We start from the raw sequence: 12,718 nt of genomic DNA, 5'->3' as shown, positions 1-12,718 counted from the left end.
AAATATAAAAACAAGGGTTTCCTGGTCTGATCTGTATATAAACATGACTGATATGCCCTTGAATTATGATTTATAATAACTTTTAAAATCATATAAAATAGTATCTTTCCATGAGTGGTATATTTTAATATTTCAAAATATTTCACAAAGAAACAGAGTGCATACCTTTGTGTCTGCTAAGGCATTAATGACATTCCCAAGAGCCAGAAGTGACCTATTAATATTTGTGCCTTCTACAAACCGGGTCCCTTTAGCACTGGTAGCACTGGCACGCTCAGATCCTGCCAGGTCAATTAATGACATCTTGGCAATACGAACATTTTGACTGATGCTTGCTGTCTTGTCTTGTTGTCGCAAATAAATCTTTTTGAAATTATAGGGCATTGAAGAAAAATGAGAATAAGTTTAACAAAATTAAAAGAACAATTAACACTTTATTTCCAAAAGATTATGAAATAGAAATTTTCATTTTAAAAATCAACTGAACAAAATATAATCTAATATTTGAGTATTAGAAATATTAACCAAAGTTGAGAAAAATATTAAAATAGAAAGATTTCTTATACTTGTACCAGCGGGAAAAATAACTCTTGACCTGTTAAAAAGTCAAAGTGACTGCTATTTGTATTTTTTGAACATTTTTTGAACCAAAACACTTCACTGAAGAGTGAAGTTATTCTAATCCCTTCAATGGTTGTGTTTCCTTAATTAAGAAGTCATTATATTTAAAAAAGGTAGTAGTAAAGTGTATTTGCCATTTCAACTCTACAGTAGAATAAAGCATAATATATTCAACTACTCTGTAGCAGTTTAAATGAATTAAATAGCTGGTAAACTTAAAAATATGAGATTAAGAAGGTAAGCTATTATTCCATTATAAAATCTTATTAAATTTCTTTATGAAGGAGGGTCCAACACTTTTCAGAGATATTTCTTTTTTTTTCTGCGTTATAAGACTTCATTTTATAACTAATGTCTTTGAACATTAAGAACAGAGAACATTCTAGAACATCCTGCATCCAGAGTGAACCGGAGTTGGCAGGGACACATACACCACAGAGGGGCCAGAGCCCAGCAATTGAGCCTGGGCCTGGGGGCGGGAGAGGCCAGCAGCAGCTCCCGGGCAGCTGTCCTGCAGAGCCGGGTGGGGGCACCGAGCACACGATCTAACAGAGATGTACAGTTAAAAAAATCCCCACAAGGGCGGCTGACTAGGGCCCTGCCACCGCCTCCACCTGACCACCTCTGGCGTTGCTGGTCCCCTGCCTGGAGACTCGTGAGGGTGCAGGTCCTGGGGAGGCTCCAGCCCACCACTCGCCGCGCTCACCCATGCCTCTCACAATTCTGGTGCCAGGACTCCCCGGCACAGAGATATTTCAATGTCACAAATCAACATTTTTCTTAAGATTATTAATAGATTAAGGAGAACATTAATGAAATTTTGCTGACTGAAAATGCAATAATTTCCTTTTCAGAAGATGCAATTCAAATAGCATAATCCAGAAAGAAGCTTTAAATAATAATCATTTCAATATTAAAAGGAACAGAAAGTATAAACTAATATCAACTAACTTATGCTTTAGCTCTTTCCAGGACTATAGTCCTAAAAAGTACAGTGTCAACTGAATCATACTTCCTTAAGGAATACAACTACTTACATGGTCGTTATAGTGAAATCTTTTCAAAAAAGTGAATCAACATCTTTTCAATTTATTGATTCTAGCAATCTTGATTCACAGAGAGAAATCTCATTATTATATAAAAATATCTACTGAAAATATTAGTATTTAAATTATAATTTAAATATTAATTACAAATTTAAATATTAGTATTGAAACAAAAAAATCTTCTAACATAAGCATTTTATCATCTTGCATCTTGACAAAGGTAAGAATTTACAATTTTGCTTTATGTTATCTCAACCCTAAATAATTTTGGTTACACAATCTTCTCAAAGCAGCAAAGGAAAGAAGTAGACATGTACATAGATGCAGATTATTTTTTCTCATGTTTGAAAATTACTATCTATGCACTTGGTTTCATTTATTTTAAAGCATATTTTAAGAGTGACATATCTAGTGGTCTGTTACCTGGAAAACAGCATGAGAACGAGAAGATGTAGCATTCAAATCAGTGGGATGTTGTGTCCTGTTTTTGTTGCCATTATCCAATAATTGTAAAATTTCTGCTGAGGATTTGGGCTAGAGAAGATTAAGAAGACAAATACAGAAATTGGGATTCTAGCTTTGAATTTTTCAATAAACTTTCAACAACATGATTTTCATTATTTTTACAAATTTATCTATTTATCTGAAAGGCAGAGAAGAGAGAAGAGATAAAGCTATCTTTCATTTTCTGGTTCACTCCCTAAATGCCCACAACAGCCAGGGTTAGGCCAGCCAGAAGTCAGGAGTCACAGCCAAGAACTCCATGTGGGTCTTTCACAGGAATCCAGCTCCTTGAGCAGTTACCTGCTTCCTCCCAGGTTGCTCATAAGGAGTAGAACTGGGATTCAAACGAAGGTACTCTGGTATGGGATGTGAGTATCCAGAGTGCAATCTTATCTGCTGTACAAAATGTCCACCTAAAGAAGACCTCTAAAAGAAAATGTTCTCTATATATTCAATACTATTGAATAGTCAGTTTGGAGGATCTACTTGGTATTTTTGTGTTATATGAGTAATAAAAGATAAAATGTAGTCTCCAAGGAGATGAAATATAAATGCATTAAGCAGAATGAATTATATTAAATGCTCAAGCAGGTCTTAAAAGTTTCATTTATTTCCTTTTTTTTTTTTTCTTTTTAGGTAGACAGATCTTCTATCTGTTGATTCACTTTCCAAAACCCCCAACAGCCAGGGTTGTGCCTTGCTGAAGCCAGGTGCTGAATCCAGGTCTCCCACATGGATTTCAGGGACCCAAGTACTTGAGCCATCATCTAGTGCCTTACTGGCACACATCAGCAGGAAGCTGGATTGGAAGTAGATTCAGGGCTTGAACCAGGCACTTGAATATGGTATGTGGGAGTGAGATTTTGTTTGTAATTAATTTATTTGACAGGTATCACTCCCCAAATGCCCACAATGCCTAGGACTGGATTGGGGCCAAGTCAAATTGGGAGCTCAATACACATCTTCCACACGGGTTGGAGAGACCCAAGCACATGAGCCATCATGGCTACTTCTCAGTGTCTGCACTGGCAGGAAGGTAGAATCAGAAGCTGCAGCCAAGAATCAGACCCAGGTACTCCAATGTGAGAAGCAATCTCTTAACTACGAGGTTAACTTTCTTACTTTGAAGCAGATTTTTTAAAGATGACTCAATTACTTAAAAAATTAAAATGATGAAAGCTAGTCCCTGATCTTTTCCAAGTTGGCTGGAAAATAAAATGCTGGTAAAGATGGCTAAATAACCAAACTTGTTATTCTCCAATGAGAAAAAGACTTTAATCCACATACCTGGTGTAAAGTCAGTCCTTGAACGACCACGCCTTTTTGAGCATCTTCCCGGACAGCAAGTGGCCCTGAATTTACTAAGAGGTCACGGATCTGTTCATTATATACCTTAATAGAAAAAGAACTGCTTGATGTCAAAACAGTAATGGGATCAATCAACCACATAAGCCTCTTAGTATGATGCCGTAAGAATCAATATAACTTCTGTAGTGTTCCTGCCAATGTATAACCTGAATTTAATCATGACAAACCCAAACTGAGGATTATATGACAGCATCAGAGTAAAGAGGCTAAAGAGAAACAACTGAATATAATTTGCTACCTTGGACCTTCTTTTCCAGTAAAGAGCTTTATCAGAAGTGCTAGCAAAATCTCTTTAGGGTCTATAGTTATATAATAATGTTGGATCCTTGCTAATTTGATAATTATTCAGGAGTTGTCTGAGAAAACTTCCTGTTTATACAACAAGTATGCAACTTAAACAGCTCTGAAAAAAGAATTACATATACTTATATCCAAAGAGAGAAAGCAAATGCAGTAAAATGTTAACAAATGGAGGATCTGGGTGAAAGGTAACTGGAAATTTTTTGTACTAGTTGAACTTCTCTGTACGTGAGATATGGGAAAACAAAAAGCTTATTAGACAAAGAGTAAAATGGGGCCAGCACTGTGGCGTGGCGGTGCTATTAGCGCTGGTTTGAGTCCAGGAGGATCCACTTCTGATCCAGCTTCCCACTAATGCTCCTGAGAAAGCAGCATAAGATAGGCCAAGTACTTGGGCCGCTGCACCATGTGGGAGACCTGGAAGAAGTTCCAGACTCCTGGCTTCAGCCTGGCCCAGTCTCAGCCGTTGCAGCCATTTGGGGAGTGAACCAGCAGATGGAAGATCTCTCTGTAACTCTGTCTTTCAAATAAATAAAAAATTAATCTTTTTTTTAAACACGATTTTTTTTATTTGACAGGTAGAGTTATAGACAGTGAGAGAGACAGAGAGAAAGGTCTTCCTTCTGTTGGTTTACTCCCCAAATGGCCGCCATTGGCCGGTGCCGCGGCTCACTAGGCTAATCTTCCGCCTGTGGCGCCGGCACTCTGGGTTCTAGTCCCGGTTGGGGTGCTGGGTTCTGTCCCAGTTGCTCCTCTTCCAGTCCAGCTCTCTGATGTGGCACGGGAAGGCAGTGGAGGATGGCCCACGTGCTTGGGTCCTGCACCTGCATGGAGACCAGGAGGAAGCACCTGGCTCCTGGCTTCGGATTGGCGCAGCAACAGCCGTAGTGGCCATTTGGGGGTGAACCAACGGAAGGAAGACCTTTCTCTCTGTCTCTCTCTCTCACTGTCTAACTCTGCCTGTCCAAAAAAAAAAAAAAACAACAAATGGCCACCATGGCCGGCGATCCGAAGCCAGGAGCCTGGTGCTTCCCCCTGGTCTCCTATGTGGATGCAGAGGCCCAAGCACCTGGGCCATCCTCCACTGCCTTCCTGGGCCACAGCAGAGAGCTGGACTGAAAGAGGAGCAACCGGGACTAGAACCCGGCGCCCATATGGGATGCCAGCGCCGCAGGCAGAGGATTAACAAAGTGAGCCACAGCGTCGGCCCCATAAAAAATTAACCCTAAAAAAATGTACAATAAATACTCCAGACCAGGAATTTTAATGAATTTATATATTGAAAACTCTTGTGCAATAAAATAGTTTTAATGAACCATAACAAAGATTTCTCAAAACTATTAATTTAAACAAATGAAACTGCCAGCTTACCTCCAGATAAGAGACTGCAGTACTGCATACTTTCTCTTCTTTAATTTCATCCATGGATTTGTAAAGGTCTAACATCGTTAGGTACATCACTCCAGGTTCACCAACTGATCCTAGCATTGTGTGGGTCTTCCCAGCTCCAGTGGCCCCATAGGCAAGTACTGAATTTTTATGAAAAGGAATCAAAGCTCTTTGTTATGACATGTAACACTCTCCTATGCACTGACAAGTGGATAGTTCCATCTGGATATTCTTTACAGTAACTTTAAACCTAACAGATCCAAATTTGATTAATGCTCAAAACCTGGGAATTCTAGCACAAATCTCTTACACCCATATTCCATTGTGATTAATGCTACCATCACCCAGCACCTCCTACTCCAAACTTGTGCCCTTTCTTCCAAAGTAGTCTTGTAAATTTTAACCAATCATGGATCTCCCTACCTATTAGTCTCAGTCTTCTATTATCCATCCCTTGGGATTCATACTAAAATCATCTTCAGCAAAATGGGATCCAATTATGTTAAACTTTCCATTTAGTCTCATATTCCTACATGAGAAATTCAAATTCCCCACCTTGGAAAAATGATAAATCACTCTAAGGGAAGGTGCTTGTTTATTTTTCCAGGTTTATTTCTTATTTCTAGATGTATTAGATTCAATGTTTTCAGCATTTGCTGCTCCTTTTCTATACCACTGTCTTTGAGGGGTGTCTTGGAGAAATGTTATACAAACTTTTAACTATGAAAATATGATATTAATAACATAACAGCCATGCATTTCCTAAAATGTATAAATTGAATTAACTGACTATTAAGGGTCTCATTTATTCTAGGATCAACAGTAATTTGAAAGGAAAATTACTATAGCCTCTCCAAAGCATTAGACTTTTTGGGCTCTGATATCCTAAAATGGCACAAAATATTCAGATAAGATGAACTTTTAATATTTTTATTTCAATGTATCATCAAGATAAACAGTGTTGCAATGATATTACTAAGTATTCAGAAAACCAGGACTACTACCCCAGAGATAGATAATTGTAGAGGTCAGCAGTGGGTATATTTAGGAATACAAATTTTGAGAACTCCACTGTAAACTGCCAGAAATATGTGGTTTAATAATATAGGAAACAGAAAGGATTAAATCTATAGGGGACACAATGAGACCACAGGAAACAAAGTCTCACAATTGATATATGTTATATACAATGGCAAAATTTTAAAGAAAGTCTATTTTGTCATTTGTCTGCTGAACTTTACCACAGAAGCATCTTAATAAGGGCCAACTATATGATTTTCCTATATAAAACTGCAATCCAAATGGAGAAATTGAATGCCAAACTGAAACAATTACCTGTGCAATTATATCCATTCAAAAAACTACGAAGAATTGGCTTAGTTGTTTGTTCAAAAACTTCCAATTGAGTTGAAGTTTCATCAAAAACAGTATCAAATACAAATTTAAGATCTTTATTTTGTCTCTTTGTAATATCAAAATTTGTAGTTTTCTTTTTATGAAAAAAACTGATTTCTTCTTGTTTGGGATCAAAAAGTAGTATATGTTTATCCACAACATGGACCACTTTACGGAATCCAGCTGCCTTTTCCTTTGTGTTTTCAGGACGTACACGAACAACTACTTTCATGTGGTGACACAGGTCTTCTTCAGTGGCAGACATTGTTGATTATCTTGATTTCTGACTATACCTAGATCTTTCTCTAAAATTAAAAAAAAGTTTCATTATTAGTTCTACTTATTGTATTCATTTGAATACATTCATTTGAATACAATTCATTCATTTGAATACAATATACTATTGTGTAGTATTCATTTGAAAAAGGTATCAATTCTGTTCTACTCACCTAGTAAATGTTACTGGGGAAAAAAAAAATACATGCATTTACATATCCTCAAACAAAAAGTTAAATGGCACACATGTACACAAAACCAAGAAAAAAACCCTCTTCATCTGAATTATTAGTCAGATCCTGGGCTTCAGATTAAACTCAAATACTATGGATGAACCTCATGTAATCAGTTATGCTACCCACAAATCCCAGCTCTGACATTCACAAGGGGTCTACTACTATTTTAGCTTGGGTCCTGAGAATGGAAAGCAAACGATCATTCAGAATCATATCAAGCAAATGCCGAGAGAGCTTTAGCTTGTGAGCTATTTTTAGTAAAGCGATCGTGGTTGCAGAACTCTTGGTAGAGAAAAGTGATGCATCCAGTTGATCTTAACATTATCTCAGAATCTCATCGGGTTAAAAATAGTTCCAAGGATGCATCAAGTAGCTAGCTAAGGTGTGAGATTGACAGAGATGGTATATACTCTTTGGTACATTCATAGATCCTAATCTCTGCTGGCTAATGATAATGGACATAAAAAATTGTGGTTTGACCTTCTAACTACCTCACATGAAAAGATTAAAGGTAAACTAACAAAGATCAATAATTTGGAAGTCTCAATTATTCAGATATTAATCTAGAACCTGAAAGTTATAACAAATAAACACCAAAACAACATTTGAGAAAAGACTTGAAGTTGTTGAGGGACTAAATGCAATCTATTAATCCCACTTCTGGGAATATATCCAAAGGAACAAAAACCAGTAATATTGAAGAGCTGTCTTAACTCTGATGTTCACTGCAATACCAGTCAAAATAACCAAGATGTGGAAACACTTAAGTGCCTACCAATAGATGAGTGGCTATGGTAAATTGGGGTATATAAACAAAGTGGAGTACTATTCAGCCTTACAAAAGAATGGAATTCTGTTATTTGTGACAAACATGGATGAATATAGAGGATATTATCTCAAGTGAGTTAAACCAAGCACAGAAAAACAAAAATTGTATGATCTCACTTACATATAGAATCTTTAAAATTTGAACTCAGAATTACAGTTGAATGATGATTACCAGAGGCTAGGGGTGGGGGTAGGCATAGGATGTGTGGAGAAAGGTGCAAGGTTAATCAAAAGGGTACAAAGTTTTAGTTTGAGAAGATGAAAAATTCTGGTAATCTGTTGCACAGCATGACTATAGTTAATAAAATATTGTGCTTCAAAATTGCTAAGAAAGTAGAATTTAAAAATTATATGTATTTATTTGAGTAAAAGAGATAGAGGGACAGGGAGGGAGGGAGAGAGAATTCCCATTCACTGGTTCACTCCCTAAGTCCCTGCAATGGCCTGGACTGGGTTAGGGCCAAAGTTGACAGGAACTGGAAACATAATGCAATCTCCCACTAGCATGGCAGAAAGTCAATGACTTTCCAACAGAGCATAACTACTGGAAAGATCAGTGCACAAAAGGAAGAGTAGTAAAGATACTCGATGAAAAGTGAAAGCCATGAAAAGAACCTTGGCTTGTACTGTGAATAATGGACTATTGAAAGGTTTTGAGCATAAGAGTTACAATCCATCACTCTTAATGCTGTGTCAGAGGAGAGACTAGCAATGTAGACATGACATGAGATGACAGTGTCAGCTCAAAACAGGGTGGTGGCAGCAGAGATAGAAAGAGGCCAGATTCTAGAGGCATTCTGAAGAATTTTATCATTTGAAATACAGTTGAGGCTCTAATCATCAGGGTTCTTTCTAAAGCGAGTGTCTTCAATGACTGTACTTCTGAAGCTATACATGAAGCTTAATTATTGTGTGATCTGTGGCATTTACAGCAAGGTACTTAGGAATCCAACTTGTGAAGCCCCAAAGGAATTAACACTACTACTTGCTGGTGCTGCTCTGACACCTCCATGAAAGCTCCTTTAAGAATTTTAATTCTTAAGGACTAAGAAAAATCCTTAAGGACTATCCACTGGAAAAATAAAGTGGACATTTTTTTTTTTTTTGGACAGGCAGAGTGGACAGTGAGAGAGACAGAGAGAAAGGTCTTCCTTTTGCCGTTGGTTCTCCCTCCAATGGCTGCTGCGGCCTGCGCGCTGATCCGATGGCAGGAGCAGGTGCTTATCCTGGTCTCCCATGGGGTGCAGGGCCCAAGCAGTTGGGTCATCCTCCACTGCACTCCCTGGCCACAGCAGAGAGCTGGCCTGGAAGAGGGGCAACCAGGACAGAATCCGGCGCCCCGACCGGAACTAGAACCCGGTGTGCCGGCGTCGCAAGGTGGAGGATTACCTAGTGAGCCGCCACACAGGCCTGGACATGATTTTTAAATGCCTAATGTCAACAGAATCATTCAAATGTAGAATCTGTCTATGTTCAAATGTAATAACATCTTCCAAGATTAATCAGATTTTTCCTACTGTAATATATGGTGCACCCTCCCCCTCTTTTTTTCTAACATAGTTGAATAAAAGAGATGTCCATTTAATTGATTCTGAATTAGGCATACAGAGAACAAATTCTTTGATCATGTTTAATATGAAGCAGAAAAGAAAAGCCTCAAAATTATCTGTGCAATAATGTGTTGATTTGCATATTCTTTCCAGACAACAGTTCAGAATATATATATATATATATATATAAACACACACATATATAACAGCCTCTGATCAATTTTGTGTTATCTAATCCTAAATGGTTTATGGTTTTGAATAGAATCAACGCGTAAAACTGGTAGGATTTTACTGGTGGGGTAAAACATGAAGGATAAATACTTAATACACCGATGTTCATAATTACTGAAGAAGATCTAACTTGGAAAGTGAAGAATAAAAATTAATGAAGGGGGCTGATGAAATGGCTTCCACTGCTAATATAAAATGAGGGGGTTAGTGTATATGCTGTCTAAGGTCCTTTTCTGTATAAAAAAAGAGAAAAGTACAAGAAAATAATAAATGATATTAATAAGACTGTCTATTTTTACTTTATAGCCTTAGTTTCTTGTAGTGAGTCTGATATACAGTGAACTCTCAAAAATACGAGGAACAACTTGCTTAATAAACTATATAGAATCTTAAAAGCAATGCACTCAGAGTAAAGGCAAAGAGAATATCTTTTTAAGAGAAACACTATAGTAGAGTATCATGAATGATAACAGGAAACCACAATGAGGACCCGGAGGCATCAAAAAAAGGTCAAATAATGTGTCCAATTTCTTGTTTAAAAAATTGAAGAAATAGGAAGATTATGTTTTATTTTTTAGCTCATTCCTCTGCAATGTTTAAGGTGTGAAAAACCTAATTCTCTTCAATAGTTGTAGTGCAATATAAACTCAGTTGGACAGGCAGGCAAATCCTTAATTTATAAGCTATTTCTCAGCCGAGAGATAAGCTGATAAAGTTAAAGATTGACTTCCAATCGTATTCAAGTGCAATAATAAATTTTATTTTATTCGTTATATTTAGGTACTCTTTTCAAAAGTAAGCACATCACTTTTTTCTCTCCCTTACTCTAAACTCTCTAATCACTTCTTACCATAAGAATAAACTCCTTACTATGATCTGTGAAGTCCACATCTGGCCCCTATCTATTTCTCTGATTCCTTCTATTGTTTCCCACAAACCCACCACCCCTTAGTTACTCTGCTTCAACCACACTGACTTTCTCAGTGTTCCTAAAGCACTGTTCCAAAGGAACAGTCCACACTAATAACACCAGCTGTCCATGAAGGAAGGCCTAGATGAAAGGCATTCCTATTTTTATATCCTTTTGTATTGCTGGTATTTAAAATTAAGTCTAGACTAGACCTATGTCTAAATCCAGTCTCTCTTCCCAACTTTGCTCTGCTGGAATCAGAGAGCATGCTTCTACACAATCATACACAAGTAAAGCAGTACAGTCATGATTTTTTCTTTTTCCAAAAAGGGATTAACCAAAGGAAAATGTATGCCAGGAAATTTATAGCATTTTTTTTTTAAATGATTTGTTTATTCGAAAGTCAGAGTTACAGACAGAGGGACATCTGTCTCTGCTGGTTCATTCCCTAGATGGCCTCAACTGCTGGGGCTTGGTGGAGCCAGGAGCTTCCTCTAGGTCTCCCTTGTGGGTACAAGGGTCCAAGCATTTGGGTCATCTTCTGCTGCTTTTGCAGGTCATTAGCAGGGAGCTGGATCAGAAGTGAAGCAGCCGGGATTCCAACCAAGGTGTCACAGGCAGCAGCTTAACCCTCTATGCCACAACCCTGGACCCTGGTTGTTTCTTTTTTTTTTTTTTTTTTTTTTGCCTGGCAGAGTTAGACAGTGAGAGAGAGAGAGAGAGAGAAAGGTCTTCCTTCCATTGGTTCACTCCCCTAAAGGCTGCTACCGCAGGTGCTGCGCCGATCCGAAGCCAGGAGCCGGGTACTTCCTCCAGGTCTCCCATGCGGGTGCAGGGGCCCTAAGACTTGGGCCATCCTCCGTTGCCCTTCCGGGCCACAGCAGAGAGCTGGACTGGAAGAGGAGCAACTGGGATTAGTACCCGCCGCCCCAACCGGGACTAGAACCTGGGGTACTGGCGCTGCAGGTGGAGGATTAGCCAAGTGAGCCGCGGCGCCAGCCCTGTTTCTTATACACAAACTGAAATCTCAATTAGATTCATATTCCGTAAACATTTTTTAGGACTGGGAACTATTTTCGACAGTGTTATATATAGTTCCTATCTTAAACCTCTTTGGAATAACCTTAGTGTTAGAGGCACCACTTTCAATAATTTACAAGCTTCAGAGATGTATGAAAAGTTCAAATGGAGGGAAGTATTGACAACCTATTTTTCCTCCTACTTTTCATAAGTAGCACAAAATTCATTTTATTGTAAACCTTAATTGATCAGGCGCTTTCGAAATGGAAATTTTATGTACACGTAAATACATATTCATTACATGAGATTAATTACTAGTGTTAAAGGTAGATCAACTTGTTCACTGAAATGGACAGGTCTCACAAATGATATAACCAACACCGTTTAGTCTTTGTTACTCATTCTTTAGCAATAACATTCATTTAAAAAAAAAAAAAACCACCCTACAGCCCAAGGTGGCAGAACTGCATGCTGTGAGAATGACAAAGTGAAAACCTATGGAGTGTCTAATGTATTCTTTGAATTGTTCCATAGTTTATAACCTGAATTATATTAGGTTATAAATTAGTTCTGACCAAATAATGTCATTTAGGAGAAGGCAGTGGTCAGCCTTGGTTTCGTTGTAAATGAGAGGCAAATGAACTGTTAAAGAAACTAACAATGGACTGTAGAAAGCCCGGCGCTTACAGTCCCCCTGTGTGCGGAGCACCCGGCCAAGCTGTACAGCTCCTCTGATCCTCAGCGACCCGTTAGGCACTCAAGACAGTGATCTCAATGCTACACACCTGGGTTCGGGCGGGCCCCGAGCGGCCACGGCGAGGCTAACAGCAGAACCTTGCTGGACAAAAACTGCTGCGGTAATCAATGGACGAAAGTTTCTCATCTGATAGCTAAACCCAGAGACACACTTAACAACTCCTCGTGACACAAAACACTCTGAATTTCGATGCCGGAAGGCACTCCACACTGCAAGGTGCTGAAGACTTAAAGTTCTCTGCCACAGTCTGGGAAAGGGGCCAAGACACACTTTAAAATTTCCAACTT

At 38.4% G+C, this 12,718-nt stretch overlaps 1 protein-coding gene across 3 annotated transcripts in view; it reads right to left on the bottom strand.

The window, feature by feature from the left end:
- KIF18A (kinesin family member 18A) overlaps nucleotides 1-12,718 on the bottom strand; it is an 84,070-nt gene that overhangs the window by 69,359 nt on the left and 1,993 nt on the right. For all 3 annotated transcript variants that reach the window (XR_011387869.1, XM_008269231.4, XM_002709207.5), the window contains exons 2-6: nucleotides 6,564-6,928; nucleotides 5,211-5,368; nucleotides 3,459-3,563; nucleotides 2,091-2,201; nucleotides 166-363 (exon numbers count right to left, since the gene is read on the bottom strand). Coding sequence is in view for 2 of the 3 variants with exons in the window: in XM_008269231.4 (XP_008267453.1) it covers nucleotides 166-363; nucleotides 2,091-2,201; nucleotides 3,459-3,563; nucleotides 5,211-5,368; nucleotides 6,564-6,888 (897 nt within the window). In the remaining variant the exon portion in view is untranslated. The remainder of the gene's footprint in view (nucleotides 1-165; nucleotides 364-2,090; nucleotides 2,202-3,458; nucleotides 3,564-5,210; nucleotides 5,369-6,563; nucleotides 6,929-12,718) is intronic.

Source organism: Oryctolagus cuniculus, chromosome 1, assembly GCF_964237555.1.
Source record: "Oryctolagus cuniculus chromosome 1, mOryCun1.1, whole genome shotgun sequence".
Lineage (NCBI taxonomy): Eukaryota > Metazoa > Chordata > Mammalia > Lagomorpha > Leporidae > Oryctolagus > Oryctolagus cuniculus.
This window is presented reverse-complemented; position numbering and strand designations above follow the sequence as displayed.